The sequence below is a fragment of the Patella vulgata genome, chromosome 3, assembly GCF_932274485.2.
Source record: "Patella vulgata chromosome 3, xgPatVulg1.2, whole genome shotgun sequence".
In the NCBI taxonomy this organism is placed as follows: Eukaryota; Metazoa; Mollusca; class Gastropoda; family Patellidae; genus Patella; species Patella vulgata.
The window spans coordinates 87048187-87070390 of record NC_065881.2 but is presented as its reverse complement, the minus strand read 5'-3'; the positions used below and the strand labels follow the sequence as shown (position 1 = coordinate 87070390).

The window sequence follows — 22204 nt, the reverse complement described above, 5'->3', positions numbered from 1 at the left end:
TGTTTTTTTGTAGCTATCGTCACGCCCTTGATTATAATCTTCTGCCATTCCAAGCTCACTCAAAGTAGATTTTCAAATGATCTCTAACATGGCGCGGGGTCCATTTGCAAGTGCCGCAGGACAGAGAGTCTAGTAAAGCTAGTTTCTAGCCTAATGGATTGGCGTATATGTAAAATAAGATTTGAAATTCGAGTAAGCCGTAGCGCCACTGTCTGAGCAAACCTACCCTTAAAGGGCACTTCATGGCGTAAACCCGTCTCAATTTCCCTCATATGGCGCTGTATGGGGTATGTCCGTCTCCATTATCCCCTGGGTAGTTGAATTCAAAATATGACTATATCGTGGAGCTGCTTCCCTCGTGCCCGTCTGCATTAGGACATTAAACTCTATTTCATTTGCATTACTACATGCACGCCAAAAAGTAACGGGATCTCGGCTTCTCGACCCGTCACATCGACTTGACAATCGGTCTTCCGTCCTGCACGACTGACTAGAAAAGGCCATGCTGAAATATTCTGGTGTATTTTCTCGGCCAGCTGTGTGATCGAGTCACCGCGTGTTCTCTAGTGGAATAACATGATGTACACGAGACTTCGGTGTTCAGTCCAACAGACTTTTCGTATACCACTTACTGTTCTTACTCTCCGAGCCACCAAGACCCCCTTAAAGCATTTAAGATTATGGATACTGATATTGGGCAATGTTGAATAATGAATTGGCGAGTCAGTTGGTCTATATCCATGTGGTTATAACCTAGTTTACGACTTATATCCCCGGGGTTATAACGTCATCTTAAACAAGGACCTGTGACTTTGATGGTGGCCTATGTCCCGGGGATTCGCTTCCACCCAGTGGGATTTTGTTTTCTACAATCAGGGTGCAAACAATGGTGGTCAAGTGGTCAGGTCCCAATAAACGATCAGGATTTTTCAAGCCCAGTTCTCTCTTGTATCGCGAAGGTATGACAAGGTCAGAGTTGTTTAGGGGATTGGTTGGGAGAGAAATCCAAGGGCAGTATTGCCTAGTTGTTTGATGTTCTTGTTCACATTATTCTCCCCTAGCACCTAGCATTACACATATAACCGGGCTATAGACAGCTCAATTTGAATGAGGGTGAGATTGAGGTTAGGCGTATGATATCTTGCTGTGGATGTTTACACTTCTAGCTTGATCTCATAAGAATCACTGTAGTTAAAGAGCAGACTATCTGGGCTATTGTGCTCGACTAGTTCCCTCCCACTGCTAAAGGCCCCTACGCGCAAGCAAGCTATTGAAATAAATACCCACATGTTAGTCCCGAAATGATCTAGCTTATATCGAGGGGACGTTAAACCCAATTTCTGTCTCTACTAAATATGCCGGTCAATAAAGACAAGAGCTGGAATCTTGGGTTTATCAATGTTTGTGACAAAATCAATAACAGACGTTTCTATTCTTTAATTTACACACATGAATAATATACATGGGGTATATTTACATAGATTAGATATATTGTGTAACCGTTACAAGATAGCTGTTACTGTACTATAATCTATATACAGGAATGATATACATTACAAGGTTATTATTACATTACTTAATTATAAATGAAAGTAAACTAAAGAGGGAAATACAATTAAAACTTTAAATAAAGAGAGAGAGAGAAATGGGATTTAACGTCCACTCAACACAAACTAGGTCATTTTGGGACTAACATATGGTTTAATTTTATTTTCATAATTCGCTTGCGCGTAGGAGTCTTTAGCAGTGGGAGGAAACCGGAGGACCCGGAGAAAACCCACGAGGTTGGACAGGCGACCCTACTCCTTGCCACGTACAACCGGGGATTCGAAACCACGCCAGTCGACTCAATGACAGACTTTATGATACAGTGCGCGCACGCTAACCATTCAGCCATCCAACCTCCCTAATTATAAATGAAAGTAAACTAAAGAGGGAATGCAATTAAAACTTTCAATAAACATTGTGTCTCTGCTTTATACTTTATTATATAGTTTTTTTATATTGTGCCTAAAATATTCAATAAACAGATAATACATTACATAAACCATAGAACTGAAATGAAAATGAAATGAAATGGGGTTTAACGTCCTACTGTTCTGCTCCTATAATGTGCTAATGAAGACGGGCATACGCCATGCAGTGTGCTATGAGGGAAATTTCGCCCGAGCAGCGGCACTATCGCCTACTCTTATATCGAATTCCAACTGCCAGGGGATCTTTGTCGTGCATTCCAATATATACACGGGACCTCGGTTTTTCGTCTCATCCGAAGGACTAGACAGCTGTCCTTGTCAGGCCCTCCGTTCTGCACCACTGACAAGGGGAAACCACGTCGGAAAATCTGGATGAACTTTCTCGGCCAATGCAGGGATCGAACACCCGACTTCCAGGCTAGCGAGCCAGCGTCTTAACCATGTAGCCACCGTGGCTCCCACCATAGAACTAGAATAATTATGTATATTGTGTAACCATAAACTAGAGCTGTACTAGAAATTAAAACTTTCAATAAACATTAACAAACACAACACAATCACTGGTTTATAGGCATAGAACGACGTTTTGACAAGTATTCTCTTATCGTTTTCAAGCACGCATGATAATTAGTTAAACTAAAATGTAATATTTATAGTGAAACGTACAATAACTAGCCGTATCACTATAAATACTAACTTTTTATATACCAAGATTCAAAGACCTAGAAAATGTATTTAGATGCGACCTATCGGGAATAATAGGGGTTTGCACGCGCCCCCTTTTCAACATTCCTGTATCCTGTTGAGAATTGACAGAATGACCGACATATCGGTATCGGTATTTTAATCACCATCGTTATTTGTCTATATGTGTAATAATCACAATACTAATCATCAAATAAATCATCATCATACGGACCATGAGGAAATCCGTATTATAATTATATCATCATTTATTGTCTGTGTTTACTAAGGACAAAAATCACCATTTGGAAATATCCTGGTTCTTATAAAATCATGTCTTAGTTCATGATCTGTATTGAGAGTAAAATACTGGTAGTTATATTGACTATAATCATCGTCTCTATCTTTATCTATATCATAGCCGTCATAATCATCATCATCATCAAAATAATTACAGCCATCATCAATATGGTTTAAGTTGTAATCTTGAGGATGAAGAACATCATTTAGTAGTAGAAAATCATTTAATTCACGGGGTAAATCTAGATCTTTGACCTTCGCCTGTATTCCCAATCCAAGATTCTGTCTGATGATTCTCCTACACAGGGACTTGAGAGATCTATTACTACAGAAACGAATGAAATCTTCCCTGCCTTGTGAATGGGTAGTGTGATCTTCCTTATCAAAATTTAAAGTTTTCATAATTTCCCCACCATGGGCACCACTGAGACATAACAGTTTTCGCAGTTTATCCCTCTCCGGAATGCATAACTCAGTAAGACCAATTTGAATATAGCTACTTTCACCTGAAGTCGTAACGAGAGTCTGAACACAACAATTTTCAGCAACTAAATACCTAATAAAACAAATGGCTTGACATGGTTCCCAGAATCGGGGAAAACACAGGGCTGTTTGAATAATCGTGTTACCATCAATACAAGGTAAATTGAGAAGACCAGTATTGTCATTACCATTAGATAGAAGTAATTTAAAACAAGTCAAATCAAACACACTCTGATAAATATCAAGATATTGCAGAGCTGATCTTCCTGAATAGTCTAACGTGTTAACTATGGAACCAGCCTGGAGTAGTTTCCTTGTAAGAACTCTGTCATTTTTCATAGCAGCCATCATTAAACTAGTTCTACCCCTATTGTCTTGAATATTTACATTAATACCATCAACACCAAGTAAACTATCAATACAGGCCATGTATATTGTATATATCTTTTTACAATTATCCTTAACATCATCATTTACCTGTCTCTTGTTCAACCCATCTTTAAACATCGTAAATCCAATGATACACAGATGAAGAGCTGTGTGGCCCTGGTTATTTTGTGTATTGATCTCTAGTCTAGGATGATGTGTCAACAGTTTTAAATATTTGCTGTTTAATAAAAAGGCAGCTATCATAGTCGGTGTGTTGGTTTTAGAACAGGGATGGTTAATGTCTAGCTCGTTATTTAACAACCAGTTAAACTTGTTTAGAGAATAATCATAGTTAACACAAGCTAAAAGGTGAAACATATTTTCTCCTTCAGCTGTAACACCATTAACAATCAACTTTAGCCTAATGTAATAAATGAACACCCACAACCTCTTACATTTTAAAATGTCATGGAATAACTTAACTCCGTTGCTACGCGACATCAGATCTGCACCTAAATCTACTAAAAGTTTAAAGACGGCAGTAGAATTGATCATGTGATATTGAACACAATAACTGATTGCTGTATTACCATTATTATCAGTTAAACTTAGATTAGAATGTGGAATTAACAGTTTTAATATACTGATATAAGCTTGGACTTGTATATTGTTCATTAAAGCCGTCCTTCCCAGTTCGTTTTGATGGTTCACATTACAACCAGCATCTAATAACATGTTAATCAATTTACATTTTAATGGAACACAGATGTCCTGTTCTGTCTCTAATTTCAATTTCATTCCGTACACTTTATCCAGATTAACCAGGGAGATGCCACCAGAAGTGTTGTATATACCGACAAAGAACAACGGGGTATTACCGTCAGAGTCAGGTTGGTTTATGTTTAATCCTGTGTTTATTAAAGTATTAACGAGTTGTATATATTTTTCTTCAAATTTAACATAAGAATGCATATAACCCAAAACATAGTGAAGAATGTTGTGATTACGACTATTAACATAATGTACATCTACTCCGTGTTTTAACAGATACATGACAACTTCATACAATCCTTTACTAGCAGCTATAAATATAGGCGTGTCTTTATATTCATTCACGTGGTTGACATCTACACCAGCATCGAATAATCTAACTACACATTGTAATAACAAATCACGTTCACGTAGTTTGTTATGCATGTTATAATTATGTAAAAGTGTGTTCAGCAGGTTGTTCTGGTGCCGATCAATATAATTTACACCAACTCCGTATTCTAACAGATATATAACAACTTTATACAACCTTTCTCTAGCAGCTATAACTATAGGTGTTTCTTTATCTTTATTCAACTGGTTGACGTCTACACCAGCTTCAACTAATTTAACTACACATGACAATACCAAATCACGCCTACCTGTATAGTCATGTCTGAAATATCCATAGCTATCTAAAAGTTTGTGTATTAAGTTATTCTGACTGCTATCAGCATAATGTACATCGACACCGTCTTTTAACAGACATATTACAACTTCATATAACCCTTTCTTAGCAGCTATAAATATTGGGGTATCGTTATCATCATTCACCTGGTTGACGTCTACACCAAGATCAACTAATTTAACCACACATTGCAATAACAAATCATGTCTACCTGCATTGTCATGTCTGTAAAAGTTATTTAAAAGTATGTGTATCAGGTTGCTCTGATGACCATTAACATAATGTACATCAACTCCCTGTTCTAATAGACAAACCATGACTTCATACAACCGGTAATTAGCAGCTATAATTAAAGCTGGCTTCTTATCTTGTAATGACAATGTTCCTACCATTTCTCCAATATTTTCTTTTCTTTGCGCTCGGTCTAGTTTAAACCATAGCCTAAAATATATTAAACATATTTATAAACACAATAACCATGTAATAAGCCAAGGTATTCTGTCTTATTAATATCTTTTAGTATGATTCCAAAATTAATCAAATACGTCTATAGTATAAAGCATTACTAATGTCTGAAATATGTAAATATCTCAATATACATTAATTAATCAAATACGTCTATGGTATAAAGTATTTCTCATGTCTGAAATATGTAATTGTCTTAATATACATTAATTATTTATACCGTTTAGTTACAGTATAATCATAACCTGTCCACCAGATTTGCTTTAAGCACTATACCTTACCCCTGTCTTTTAGCATATCTACAGTAGGCTAACTGTACCGTATATACAATAGGTTAGCTATACCTTACCCCTGTTAACCCTGTCTTTTAGCATATCTACAGTAAGCTAACTGTACCGTATAGACAATAGGTTAGCTATACCTTAACCCCCCCCCCACCATCTATATCTGATGTTCACCGTACAGGCAGTGGGTTAGTGTGGGTGGTGGACAGATTCTAAAGCCTGGTCTGTTTAATATACGTACCGTCGGTCATCCATCTTGTTTAAATGTTGGTCAATATCGAGTGGCCGTTATTATCTCAACTTCACTAAAATATACAAATAAATAAAGACTATTAGGTATGTACATATATAACATGTTCATCCATCAAAATTCACATACTTCCACACGTTCTGCACTTTTCCTTAACCATATACCATTCTCGAGGTATGTACGACTGGAGTCTGTGTAATGGACAATTCTATAGTATAACATACAAACTAAACATACAAACTAACCCTAACCCTAACCCAGTACACCATACAAACTAAACATGACATCAAATACAAACCATCAACTTTCGCTCTCCTATCAACCGTCTTGTTTAACTGTTCTTTGTATGCAATATGTTTAAGTGTTGGTCTACAAAGTGCAACTTATTCTGTCTGATTATTCCCCTCAACTTAAAATGATCCAATGAAATCAAAAACATTAATTTGGTCAGACATTCATTTGCTAAACAGTACGTGTTAACGGATAAATGTTAAATTCTGCGTATACACTTATACTGAATAAAAAACGCCAAAAGTCTATATTCACAGATTTATATATCCCTCAATAATATTCTTCAAATGTCAATTCTATCTATTTTCTACAAAGTTCAATTCTACTGTTACATCTGGTAATTGTTAAACTGCGATTCAGTGACATTAAACTTCGATTCAACTAAATATACTGCGATTCACTACAATAAAGAAACAACAACATCATACAAATTCAACCATTGCTTCTACTACTTTCGATTTGTTTACGTATGGGCTTTAAATGTAGTTGTCTCCCTTGAATAAAATTCTTGTCTCCAGGGCGACCTTCGGGTGTAGACTATGGTCGAGACTACAGTCTGAACCAGCACCCGAACGCAAATGGCCCTAGCCATTGACTATTCAATATGGTGGCGACCATGTCAGTTCTTCCGTCTGCTATATTTTCTCCTATTTACTCATGTATTTTTAGAAACTGGTTAATTTTCCATACTGTGATGTGAAAGCAAGATTAAAATAGGTTACAAACAGGATTAGTCAATATCAGAATATTTGTAATTGGATTAAATGTCACCCAACCAAGATCATTTCACACGTACAGTTTTTTGTGGTGGGCCTATATATATATTCGAATAAGAAGATCCTAATCTGTCAAATTTATGAAAAAAAGACGAAAAAAAAAAAATTCAAACTTAACATCTATACTCCAATGCCCATTCACTAACTTTCAGGTGTTAACATAGACTCTATAATACCGACCAAGTTGTAAATAACGCAACGGCAATCGGCAATTTTATTATATTTTTCAGAAAATCTTCTCAAGTGTCAGTTTTGTCAGCCATCTTTCAACTATCCCGACCGTGCTTTATCGCATGGTGCGGCTGGTCACGACCACTGGTTGAACTAAATGTCATTCGCATGCCGGTAGTTCGACTACAGTACGAAAATCCGTGCAACCGAAGGTCGCCAAGTAAGCTCAAATTAGGTTATGGCAAGACCCCCCCCCCCCCCCCCCTACAAGGTACCACAGACAATGGGCAATTAGAGCAACCAACTACGACCCATTTATTAATTAACATTGTTTACGATAAAAACTAAATAAAAAATACATATTAAGATCTACAAATGATTCTCTAAGTCTACTTACAACTAATGGTGATATTTTCAACTCTATTCTATTCATTAATTCTTACAAATTCTACAAAGTATTCAAGAGTACTTAAAAAATAATGCTGAGGAATTCTACAAAAAAAAAATGCGTCACGCTGCTTTTGTGATAACAAAACATTAACATAGAAATCATTTCAACAGTATGACACGGTAATTTATTATTTGCAGGCATCATCTGAAGCTACATGCAGCGTAATTGTGTATGTTTTGATGTTCTAAAGTATTTATATTTAATATAAATGATATTATTATTGTCATGCACATTCTTGAACAAGAAGCCGAGGAAAAAATGCCATGCACTACCGTTGGTCGCTTACCACATCCGACGTGTGGCACATTCTTTGCTACAGATCTTTGTTAGCCTAATGATCGAATAGATAATTAATATGGTTAACAGGAACAACAATAGTCTATCTCAATCCCACGAACGAGTTTACTGATTGAAACCTCCCTATAAAATAGAAGAAAAAAAACTAAGCTTGGGCCTCAGGGCCCATCAACCCGGGAGGCCCCACAACAATTGTCAGTCGCGTAAAATGTCCCGAATGTTAGCTGGTTCCCAGGAGTTCCGAACGATTCCGCGTGAAGTCGATGAGCACAAGTCACCTTTAGCCCTTGTACCGATATTCTCCCTAACAGTCCTAAACACAGCACGAAGCCAAAGAAAACGTACCTTACTCAGTCGATTAAAGCGTTCAGACGGCTGTCTGATATCAGCCTTCCTTAAAATCCCCTCCATGACTTTCCTTTTATTCACGGTTGAATCCCTAAATGTGAAATGTGATGCCACCCCCCACCCACACTCCCAGGGTCCCTGTCAGGATAATCTGGCTTTGTTCCACCCCTCGTATGTTAGTAAATGTTGTTAATAGTGGCTCAAACATCCCAACACAATACATTTATATATATTTATTTATCTCAATAAATTAGATTAAAGTAGCATAGTCCTAGAAAACGTAACCCTTACAACGTATAACAATAGAAGCCCAAGTTTGATTTTTGTCAATAGAGAGAGAGGGAGAGAGTGAAAAATGGGGTTTAACGTCCACTCGACACAGGTCATTTCGGGACCAACATATGGTTCAATTTTATTTCAATAAATCGCTTGTGCGTAGGGGTCTTTAGCAGTGGGAGGAAACCGGAGGACCCGGAAAAAACTCCCGAGGTTGGACAGGCGACCCTACTCCTTGTCACGTACAACCGAGGAATCGAAACCACGCCAGTTGACTCAATGACAGACCGTATGATACAGCACGCACGTGCTAACCATTCGGTCATCCAACCTCCCCTTTTGTCAATAGACTTTAACCTCCCACCCTCTATCTTTTTATTGGTGACGTAATCTAACCTAGGATAAGGGGGTTGGATGGCCCAATGGTTAGCACGCGCGCGCTGTATCACACGGCCTGTCATTGAGTAACTGGCGTGGTTTCGATTCCTCCGGTTGTACGTGACAAGGAGTAGATCGCCTGTTCAACCTCAAGGGTTTTCTCCGGGTCCTCCAGTTTCCTCCCACTGCTAAAGACTTCTACGCGCAAGTGAATTATTGGAATAAAATTGAACCGTGTGTAAGTCCCGAAATGACCTAGTTTACGTCAAGCGGACGATAAAGCCCATTTTTATCTCTCTCTCTAACCTACAAGAACTGCTACACCTAGCGGAATGTCCCCCCCCCCTATTCTAGAAACTAGAAACCCGGATTCGAAATGAAGTTAGCAAACATATTCCTAGCGGCAACTAACACCTGTATATATTTATCACGAAAACAATTGTTACCTTTATGTTAGAAAACAACACTTTAAGACACATAATGCAAATTATATATAATAGACAAAAAATAAAAATATTAATGCAAACATAATAAAATATCGCAGAGAAGGCTAACTGAGTACGCAGAAAAGGGTACGCCCACTTTGAATCAAAAAATATTCAAAGCAGCTTTGGTGGCAAAATGTGTATTCAAGGGATGAATAAACATCAAGACGGAAAAATCCCAGAAACCTCATATATTGCATTTTCGAGATATTATCATAAAAATACTAAAAATATAGAACAATCGGGTTAGGGTAGGCTCACTGCGCATGCAATAACTTCTAAACCAGCATTGGTGGCTCGAGCATCTTTATTTCACAAAATCGACAGATGCATAACCCGATTTTTTGTCTATTGTATGTAGGCCTACTTTTCATTAATATAACTTCAAATGTTAGAGGTAACAAATATACAATGACATTATTTATGAACTTTAAAATGTTATTAAACCAGTTTGCGTCGGCATACCTTTTCTTCGTTTACCGTGGAACAAAGTAGTGCAGCTTTATGGGTCTGATATTTCTCGATATATATATTCGCGCTAGGAATATGTTTGCTAACTTCATTTCGCATCCGGGGGCTGAGATATTTTAGCCTACAAGTCGTGATTACAAGATTACGGGGTCAGATCTAAATACTAAGGTCACCTGTTTACATCTCGTGATCTTGAAGAATTCAGCGGCTGGCCCTAATATGTAAATTTAACCTTGATTACATGCAATGGACATTAAAATGAATACCGGACTTCAATAAGGGTGGTTTAAAACGGGTATTCCCCTTACAATAGATAGTTTGTCACACTTCAGACGTTTCATTCGACTGAATAACACCGATTTAGAAATTGTTCTACTAATTATTCAGGGTATATTTGCCCCAGTTGTCATCAACTTATGTATGAGACAAGGCATACTTTCTTTTTGTATAACATTCGATACCACTTCTCTCTATTGAACTGACGAAGCCGACAACGTGTTATTACTGTTATGTGTTTTGTATTGATATCATTATGATTTGACTAATCGATTCGAATGTGTAAGTTCTAGGGCATGTCCGAAATGCCCCGCAATATCGATATACCTATATAATCTGTTTGACTTCTCTACTGCCTTTTATTATAAACAACTCACCTATTTACTTGAACGAACTTGTAGTTGTCTGATGAAATATTTCTTTCCCCCTTTCAATGCCGATTTCTTCCTGCTTTCAATTTATGCAAGGGAGATAAATCCTTTTTTTAATGAACAGTTTTACGGATGCAGACCACCATTAATTTCCTCCCGTTGACTTCAATGTTAATTCTGGTCTCCTTGCCCGGCTCCAACTTTTCCCAAAATTTTCGGTGGACTGAATGCTGTTCACTACAGACAGAGAAACCAATTTTCATGTCTTTGCACCATATTTTGTATGAGGTTGACGACCAAAATTTTGAGATGCACAACCTTGAAGTAGCATACTAACCCATGTGACTATTCGCCGTACGTATCACCTTAACCAACTGTTAATTCTCCTATCCCCCCGCCTCTAATTATTATTATTATTATTGTTCGATTTATATAGCGCTTCATTACACATGAGTATTTCTAAGCGCAGTAAACATGATTATTTACCAAAACCTTGCAAAAAATGTTAATTTAAACTCTCTTCGTCCATTCTAGACCAAAAAATCAATAATACTGAGCATACAAAAGGGGAGAAAAGGGAGAGGGAATTGCCATAAATAGACGAAACTACCGAGAGGGTGAAACTTAAAAGTGGTCTGCCTTCCTATAGAAAAGGCGTGAGTTACTATGTAATCCCCAAGTCAGTTGTAAAATCCTACAATTTTCTATGGAATTCTATCTTATTCTGTAGATCGGGCGGAGAAACACATATAAGAAGAGCATTATGTAGAATTTAGATGCATGCTTAAACCATTTTAGCAAATGCTGCAGAATACTGCAGATTAATGTACGAATGTCTTTTTATCAATATTATAGCTTACTGCAGAATCTAATAATAATAATAATATGTCGCTTTATAAAGCGCTATATCCACAAAACGTGTTCATGGCGCATTTAGCCTTGGTCAATACAGGTTTTCCCTTGTCAGTGATGCAGGACCGAGGGGCTTACAAGGACAGCTGTCTAGTCGTTCGGATGGGACGAAACACCGAGGTCCCGTGTACACATTGGCGTGCACGTAAAAGATCCCTTGACAGTTGGAATTCGATATAAGAGTAGGGCGTAGTGCCGCTGTCCGGGCAAAATTTCTCTCATAGCACACTGTATGGCGTATGCCCGTCTTCATTAGCCAAGTTCGGAGCAAAACAGTAGGACGTTAAACCCCATTTCATTTCATTTCATTTTGGTCAATACACGTAACACAGTTAATCAATTGGACTAGTGTGCGCACCAACTTCATACCCTTAACCATTTGCACCCCTTCACGTTCACGCGAAAGAAATCACTGCTCACCACACATAAAACACACAACGGTTGCCATGCAAGATACGCCCACATTTTGCAAGAGATGGATAGATAAGCTAAAAAACACGTGATTTTTTTTATACAATATGAGGTTATAATCCAGGAAGGTACGATCTGATATGCGCGAATATTGAAAGGAACTGAGATCTTTGGAATATAAACATATATGTTAAGTTTAATCAAAATCGGACAAAAATTATGACATCTAGAGTATCCCGTGTTTATATATTTAACTCGGTGATACAGTACACGTATAAACCTTTAAAACAATCTCTTTTGATGCTTTTCACATGGTTAAGATCATAAGGCTGGGTCATTGAATCAAGTGGCTGATTTCGATCTCTCATTGGTATGTGACAAGGAGTGGTGTCGCCTGCCCAACCTCGAAGGTTTCCGCTTGTACGTGACAAGTCTAACCTCATGAGTATTCTCTCTTGCAACACTACAGGTAAAGACCCCTACGTTCAAGCGAATATTTGAAAAAAAAATTAAATAATATGTTACTCCCGACGCCCGAACACTGCCCTTGTCAGGCCCCCCGTGCTCCGTCAATAGATCTTTATCCGTTTACCGTATTTAAAAAATGCACTTACTAACCTGTTTGTTTTTTTTGTTTATTTGTGATTTATCTCACGATGATCTCTAATATGGCGCGGATTCCATTTCTAAGTGGTGCAGGACGGAGACCCTGGCAAAAGACAACGTCTAGTCACCCACCCACACCCGCAAAGCAAAACCCATCATCAACATTGTCACATGTCCACCAAATTTTATTCATCGGGTCCTCTCCCGCTCAAACACCTAAACACCACCCCATAATCAAAATATACGTAAACAATGTCCTGGGAAATCTTGGTCTCATACCCATTATATTGTCCTCGTGGATGATGGCCATTCACTATATTGTACTTTCGTGTGACCTCCGGAAGGGAGGTACATAATTCAGGGATTTATAAAAGTATTCAAAGTGATGGTCCCTGCTTAGAAAAGGGACAGATTTGAACAAGTCTATATTCGAACTAGACCACAAGTTAACTCGTGTTCACTACACTAATATAGATGAATTTATAAAGTTTGAATTTGTCATGTTACTAAAGGTCATACAGGGAAAATCTGGGTGATGAGTTCTACCTTTGCTAGTTAACCGAATCGTTCCCTTTAATCAACTGTGGTTTGGGTGAGATAGAAAAACAAGTTCTTCCTCTGTTTGCATTTCAACCTTGACCACCCTACATGCCCCCCCCCCCCAACTACCATTACACACTTGACCATCCTACTTGTTCATCCACTACCATTACACACTTGATCACCCTACATGTCCCCTCCCGTACCATTAGACACTTGATCACCCTACATGTCCTCTCGCCTACCATTACTCATTTGATCACCCTACTTGTTTCTCCCCTACCATTACACACTTGACACACTTGACCATCCTACATGACCCTCTCCCTACCATTGCACTCCTAACCACCCTACATGGCCCCCTCCTTACCATTATAAACTTCCTACATGACCCTCACTACCATTCCACACTTCATCTTCGACAGCTAAATTGGAAGGAACGGTTATATACCCTCTCTATCATTATACATCTAACCATAGTAAAAGGGACCATGGACAGATTAATTGAAAGGAGGAGTAGCGGGACTTCAGAATGGGAAATTGCCCGAGTCGCGAACAAAGCAGCTGTATATAATTAAATATAAAACTGTGAACAAATACAATAAAAGCTTTCAATAAATATTCAATATTGTATTATATAATTGTTCATAATGTCCTTCAATAATTCAATAACACAGGTCACACATTTCGTAAATAAAAATGATTTTGTCTTTGAAAGCAATTTGCGTTCAAGCATGTTCCCAGAATTATGAGAAAACGACATAGGACATACTCTACATACAAATGTACAGATATGCATATATGTATACATATGCGTATATAAATTAAATCAAAAATTTTATAATTTTGTTTCAGGTATGAAATGGAGAATAAGATATAACAATTAACACGTACAGATAAAACATGTACGTATAAAAATAAAACCGAAAATTTTTATTTTTCTTTAAGGTATAAAACGGGGTATAAAAATATAGAAATGAAATGAAATGGGGTTTAACGTCCTACTGTTCTGCTCCGAACTGGGCTAATGAAGACGGGCAAACGCCATACAGTGTGCTATGAGGGAAATTTTGCCCGGACAGCGTCACTATACGGCCTACTCTTATATCGAATTCCAATTGGCAAGGGATCTTTTACGTACACGCCAATGTGTACACGAGCCCTCCGTCCTGCATCACTGACAAGGGGGGACCACGCCGGAAAATCCGACCTCCAGGCTAGCGAGCCAACGTCTTACCCACTTAGCGACCGTGACCCCAAGTATAAGATATAACAATTAACATACATATGTACAGATAAAATATGTGCGTATAAAAATTTATAATTTTCTTTGAGATTTGAAACGGAATATACGATGTAACAATTAGATAATTATTTGAACAAATCCTTACAATTCTTGTTACTATTAGCGTGAAGTTCATTATCTAAGACAAAACAGTAGAATTTGAACAGCAGTAAAATTAATTGTACTGTGAACACCAGGGTTACCTTAGATCTGACATGGTTTAGTGTTAATAGCATCATCATAATAATCATTATTAGCATCATATTCATCATCATCATCTTCATCATCATCGTCTTCATCATCATCATACCCCCTCCTCATCCTACTCTTTATTATTTATATCATTAACAATAGAAGCAGCATCACGGGGGGCAGCAAAAGCACCACCAATATCATCAAAAATATTTCCACCATATGGATATCGTTCGTTTTTCAGAAAATCTTGTCTTAGTTCATGATCCGTTTTAAGAGTAACATACTGGTAGTTATATTGACTATAATCATCATCTCTATCTTTATCTATATCATAACCATCATAATCATCATTATCAAAATCATTACAACCATTATCAATATGGTCGACGTTGGAATCTTGTGGATGAAGAACATCTTTTAGTAGAAGAAAATCATTTATTTTATAAGGTAAATCTAGATCACTAATCTTCTCCTGTATTCCCAATCCAAGATTCTGTCTGATGAATCTTCTACACAGGGCCTTGAGAGATATATTACTACAGAAATTAACGAATTCTTCCCTGCCATGTGAGTGAATTGTGTCGCCTACTTCACGTCGTTTATCTTCCTCATCAAAATTTAATGTTGTCATAATTTCCTCGCCTTGGGCGCCACTATAATATAACAGTTTTCTCAGTTTATCCCTATCTATAAGGCTTAACTCAGTAACATCAATTTGGTTATAGCTACTTTCAACTGAAGAATTTACTAGTTTCTGAAGACAACAGTTTTCAGCAACTAAATACCTAATAAAACCAACAACGCGACACGGTTCCCAGAAAAAGGGGAAACATAAAGCAGTTTGAATAATAGTATTACCATCAATACAGGGTATGTTGAGAAGACCAAAATTGCCATTAGATAGAAGTACTTTAAAACAAGTTAAATCAAACACACTTTGATAAATATTAAGATATTGTAGAGCAGATCTTCCCGAATAGTCTAATTTGTTTACTCTGGCACCAGTCTGAAGTAGTTTCCTTGTTAGAACTCTGTCGTTTTTCATAGCAGCCATCATTAAACTAGTTCTACCTCCATTATCTGGAATATTTACATCTATTCCATCAACTCCAAGTAAAATATCAATACAAGTCATGTATATTGGATATATTTGTCTACAATAGTGCTTAACAACATCATTTACCCGTCTCTTGTTCAATCCATCTTTAAACATCGTAAATCCAATGATACACAGATGAAGAGCTGTGTGACCCTGGTTATTTTGTGTATTGATCTCTAGTCTAGGGTGGCGTGTCAACAATTCTAAATATTTACTGTTCAATAAAAAGGCAGCTATCATAGTAGGTGTGTTGGTTTCAGAACAGCGATGGTTGATGTCTAACTCTTTATTTAACAACCAGTTAAACTTGTTTAGAGAATAATCATAGTTAACACAAGCTAAAAGATGAAGCATATTTTCTCCATCAGCTGTAACACCATAAACCATCAACTTTAGCCTAATGTAATAACTGAACAAACCCAAATTCTTACAAATCAAAATATCAAGGAAAAACTCAACGCCGTTTTTTCGTGATATCGGTTCTGAACCTGAATCTACTAAAAGTCTAAAGACGGCTGTAGAATTGATCATGTAATATTGAACACAGTAATTAATTGCCGAATAACCATAATTATCCGTCAAACTTAGATCAGAATGTGGAATTAACAATTTTAATATACGGATATCAGCTTGATGTTTAATATGGTGCATTAAAGCCGTTCGTCTCAGTTTGTTTTGATGGTTAAAATTACAACCAGCTTCTAATAACATGTTAATCAATTTACATTGCAATCGAACATGGGTATCCTCTTCTGTATACAATTTCAATTTTATTCCGCGCGCTTTATTCTCAGCGATGTGTATACCTACATAGAACAACGGAGTATTACCGTAATCGTCAGGTTGGTTTATGTCTAATCCAGTGTTTATTAAAGTATTAATAGACTGTATATATTTCTCTTCAAATTTAACATAGGAATACATATGACCTAAAACCCAGTGAAGAATGCTGAAATTACTACTATCAACATTATGTACATCTACTCCGTGTTTTAACAGATACATCACAACATCACACAATCTAAATCTAGCAGCTATAAGTATGGGCGTGTCTTTACCTGCATTCATCTGGTTCACGTGAACACCAGCATCAATTAATTTATTTACACACTGTAATAACAGATCAGGTCTACATGTATTGTCATGTTTGTTATATCTTCTATACCCATTTAAAAGTATGTGCATCAGGTTGTTTTTGTAGCCATCAACATAATGTATATCAGCATCATGTTCTAACAGATACACCACAACGTCAGGCAACCCTTTTCTAGCGGCTACAACTATGGGTGCCTCTTCTGCTTCATTTAACAGGTTGACGTCCGCACCAGCGTCAACTACTTTAACTACACATTGTAATAACAAATCACGTCTATCTGCATTGTCATATTGTTCATAATTATGTAAAAGTATATGAATTAGGTTTTTCGGACGGCTATCAACATAATGTATACCACCATCATGTTCTAACATATATATGAAAACTTCATAACATCCCTTTCTAGCAGCTATAACTATAGGTGTATCTTTATTTTCATTCGACTGGTTTACATCAACACCAGCTTCAACTAATTTAAATACACATTGTAATAACAAATCAGGTCTATCTTCATTGACAAGTTGGTAATGCATATCTAAAAGTATGTGTATTAGGTTGTTTCGACGACTATCAACATAATGTATATCACCACCATGTCCTAACATATATAAGAAAACTTCATAAAATCCTTTTCTAGCAGCTATAACTAAAGGTGTATTTTGAGCTTCATTCAACTGGTTGACGTCTACACCAGCATTAACTAATTTAACTACACACTGAAAAAGCGAATCATGTCTAACTGTGTTGTCATATCTGTTATATGTATAAAAATATAAAAGTATGTACAGCAGGTTGTTCTGATGGCTATCAATAATATAATGTAAATCAGTATGATGTTCTAACAGATATATCACAACTCCATACAACCCATTTTTAGCAGATATCATCAAAGCTTTCTTCTTATCTTGTAATGATAATGTGTCTACTACTTCTCCTTTACTTCCTGCTCGTTCTAGGTTTGACAACAGTAGCCTAAAATATATTAAACATGTTGTTTTTGTATAAAAATGACATAAATACATTTGCAACGGATTCTGTCATATCAATCTCTTTAAGCAGGGATGATTCAAGGATTGATCAAATGCATCTTTATCATATACCAATTCTAACTTTTGAAATTTGCAATTTTCTAAATATACATGAATTATTCACATCGCTTAGGTTTGGTTTTTTAAACGCTATACCTTCCCCAGTTAATCCTGATGTTTACCGTGTCTACAATTGGCTAACTTTACCTTACGCCAGTTTACCCCGATGTTCACGGCTTCTACAATATGTTAGCAATACCTCGCATGTAGGTTCATCGCATGTACAATAGGCTAGATATACCTTACCCCAGTTAACCATGACGTTCACCGTATGTACAATCGGTCAACTATACCTTATTCCAATTAACCCTTATATTCATCGTATGTACAATTGGTCAACTATACCTTACCCGAGTTAACCCTGATGTTCATGGTATGTACAATATGCTAACTACGCCTTATCCTAGTGAATTGTATTGTCCACCGTATCTACAACAAGCTAAGTATACCTTAGACGAGTTAACACCGATCTCTGCCGTATACAAAAGATAGATCCTATAGTAGGCTAAATAATATACAAACCTAGTGTCCATCTTGTTTAACTGTTGGACTATATCAGGTATACATTATTATCTCAACATCACTAAAATACACAAATAAATACAGATTATTAGTAAAGTACATACATAGCATTATCGTCAGCGCCACCAGGTTTCACATACCATCTTCGGGGTATCCACGGCTGGAGTGTGAGTGGTGGACAGACTCTACAATGTAACATATACTATTCAAAAAAAGTAGGGGATATTTGATTTTTAAGTGTTATTAAAGTCACCTAATGAAACTGACGAAGAAACAAATGACAAAATGAAATGAAGTTCACATTCATCGATTTATTCCAAATGATCGTTAGACTAAGTAAGGCACATACTGACCATTATAAGGGTAAAATGATACCCGGGGTCAAACAGCAAAGTTACCACAGCATCACAACCAAGTCAGTAACGGGTAAATCCTCCTCTGTTTGCCAAACAAGCATTGATCCGACGTGGCATACTCCTAATGAGACGATACTCCTAATGAGACGTCTAAGGTCATTTTGGTCCAGATTGTCCCATTCCTGTTGCAACGCAGCAGCAAGTTCTTGGACATTGGCAGGACGTTGTTGACGTTGACGTAACCTCTGTCCAAGCATGTCCCAGACATGCTCGATGGGGGAGAGGTCGGGACTCAGTGCTGGCCAAGGTAATGTGGTGATGTTCTGTTGTTGGAGGTAACCTGTAACGATCCTGGCCCTGTGACATCTTACGTTGTCATCCTGGAAGATGAAACGGCGGCCATGACGTCGTGCGAACGGCACAACATGGACTGCCAAGATGTTGTCCCGGTAGTACTGGCCTGTAACACGCCCTGCAACAACATGTAAAGCCGTTCTTCCAGCAACAGTGATGCCTCCCCACACCATAACAGAACCACCCCCAAATCGATCATGTCTCATGACGTTAACGTCTTGGAAGCGCTCGTTTCGACGACGCCACACCCTCCTACGTCTGTCCAAAAAATCAACTGTGAACCTTGACTCATCTGAAAACATCACATTGCTCCAGCGTCGATTATCCCAGTGTTGACGATCCCTACACCAACGACGTCTTGCCTGAATGTGATGATCTCTCAAACAAGGGATCAGGCGAGGACGTCGGGCGCGAAGGTGACACCTATGCAGTCGATTCCGAATCGTCTGGCCACTCACTCTCACACCAGCGTCTGTTTGAAGACGAGCGCTGATCTGATTTGCTGTGATGACACGATTTCTCAAGGCCAAGGTACGGATAAATTGATCCTGGGCTTGAGTTGTCGCCCTTGGTCGACCTGAGCGTGGTCTGTCCTGTACAGATTGTGTATCACGGTATCTGGACCATAGCCTGCTTATGACAGACTGAGAAACATTCATCGTCCGCGCCACAACCGCCTGTATTGTGCCGATCTGTAGCATGCCAAGGGCACGTAACCTTTCATTTTGAGTAAGCCGACGCATATCAAAATTTGTTTTCTGGTCACTAAAACAATTAAACTGATGTTTCCATCCTGGAATTCAATGCCACAATGACTTTAACATTCAAAGTCAGAGTCGTGCAAATCTTGGGTTGGACCCCCATGATGATCCCAAGCATCACCTGCATTCCATGCGGTAGCTATTGGTGCGTTTGGGCGTCACATGTAACTGGAAATGTTTCTTCTGTTAGGTTCTATAGTGACTTTTTTCATAGTCATTTGCATATTTTAGTATTATGCCCCCAAAATCAAATATCCCCTACTTTTTTTGAATAGTATATTTAACTCGTGTGTGGATACAACCTCTCCCCCACGACCATATCCTTAACCATTGTGGAGAACTGGGTCATAAATGTCTAGCGATATTTCTATACATTGTCAGCTACTTAACGTCAGGTATAATGCTGCAAATAGAACGGAAGTGAGGCATTTGCAACATTCACCATTTGGCAAGAAACTAAAAGTATTATATTATTGGAAACAAGGGGTCTTTTGGACCCTCCCCCTCCCATATCCTTTAAACATTTAGCTGGTTACTTCGTTAATCTGTTCTGCTTTCACCCAAAACCCAACTACAAGTGCTATGCAAAAGCACATTATGGAAGGTTGAATTAAGAGATGGCATGTTGTGGAACCTCTAGAGGTCACAGTTTTTATCCGATTTTGATGACCGTAACTGTCTGAATTATAGCCCCTGATTGTACGAAAAATCCTGCTATTTGTGCATCCTCTAGAGGACGCATTTCTTTCTTCAAACCATTCACATGCATCACTGTTAGACGATAATCATGGTTAAGTTCGTATGTCATGAAAATTGGACGGACACTTCTCTAATGGTCCGGTTAGGCTAATTGTTGGGGTAATGGTCCGGTTGGACTATTATAGCCATGCAGTGTGCTTTGAGGAAAATTGTGCCCTGGTTCGTATTTTGAATTCGAACTGTCAAGGGTTTTCTTTATGTGTATTCCGATGTGTACACGGACCCCCGGTTATTCGTCCAATCCGAGCGACTATAAGCATAGACATACAAAAATATAAACTGCTCTACCCAATGACGTCAGTACGGACAACCGTGACGCCACAGGAAGTAAAATATCCGCCATCTTCCGCTACCCTACATGACGCCATTGTTCAACAGAGTTAGCCTACGTCGTTCCACTAGTAATATAAAATGCCGTGTTGTGCTGCATTCAACTGCAGCAACAAACCACCAAATGCGAACGTATCATTTCATAAGTACGTGACAATCATATTTGATTGAAATTAGACCAATTTAAGCGTAGTTTCTATGAATTTTTTCACTGTCGTCTGCTCACCAACCAACTCAGGCAACTGACCTAGATGAGATCAGATCTAGGCCCAGATCTACAGACTATTTTATTATTTTATTTTCTCAAGTCGCTTCAGCCTCGGGCCGTCTTACGATAGACTTATTTACTCAGGGGATTATCATGATACAATATTAACTTCGTCTTTATTTCGCTGCTATGAAACCCGAAAAATATATTTAAAAAAATGATCGATAGTGAGAAAGTGGACGGTCGGTGCACGGTTGGCTTTATTAATAATTTCTTCTTGACCCCCCAAGATACAAGAAGTCCATAGAGACAGTGCTTAGCCCATCCAGAAAACTTGCATACATTTTTTATAATAATTTCTACGATTTTCACAGTTTTATCAAACTAGCTCGACAAGGCCTTATCAATTAAAGAAATAAAAAAAATAGCTTGTGAAAAATTCTCAAATTTGCCTGCAATTTTAATACATCATATCCTATTCCAGTCTTATACTTATATAGGCCTAATCAAATATTCTTTATTTGTGAAAAGGAAAATGTGAAGTCTATTATGATTAAAAACTATCTAGGCCTAGGCCTATCTAGGCCCAACACCAATTCAAGTAAAAAAAAAAATAGTCAAATTTGCGTGGACATGTGGGGTCTCTTTAGTTTTAGTACATCATACCATGTTCCAGTCTAAAAATGTGAAGTACATTATGAATAAAAAGTATATATACAGGCCTATCTACGGCCAACACCATCTCATGTAAAAAAAAAATAAAAATAATAAAATGCGTAGACGCATTCAGTTAAATTAATCACGTAATTATAACAATATACAGAACAAACAGACATGCATAA

The 22204-nt window shown here is 37.7% G+C and overlaps 1 protein-coding gene across 5 annotated transcripts in view; it reads right to left on the bottom strand.

Moving 5' to 3' along the window:
* Positions 1-1422: 1422 nt before the first annotated feature.
* LOC126814261 (putative ankyrin repeat protein RF_0381) overlaps positions 1423-22204 on the bottom strand; it is a 34020-nt gene continuing 13238 nt past the window's right edge. For 2 of the 5 annotated variants that reach the window (XM_050539304.2, XM_050539305.2), the window contains exons 2-3: positions 18595-18655; positions 13925-17956 (exon numbers count right to left, since the gene is read on the bottom strand). In XM_050539304.2, the coding sequence (XP_050395261.1) occupies positions 14917-17956; positions 18595-18605 (3051 nt within the window). In that variant the 5' untranslated portion in view covers positions 18606-18655 and the 3' untranslated portion in view covers positions 13925-14916. Of the gene's footprint in view, positions 5692-6240; positions 7415-10846; positions 11078-13924; positions 17957-18594; positions 18656-22204 lie in introns of those variants that run through there. The other 3 variants (XM_050539306.2, XM_050539307.2, XM_050539303.2) reach the window with 3 other exon arrangements.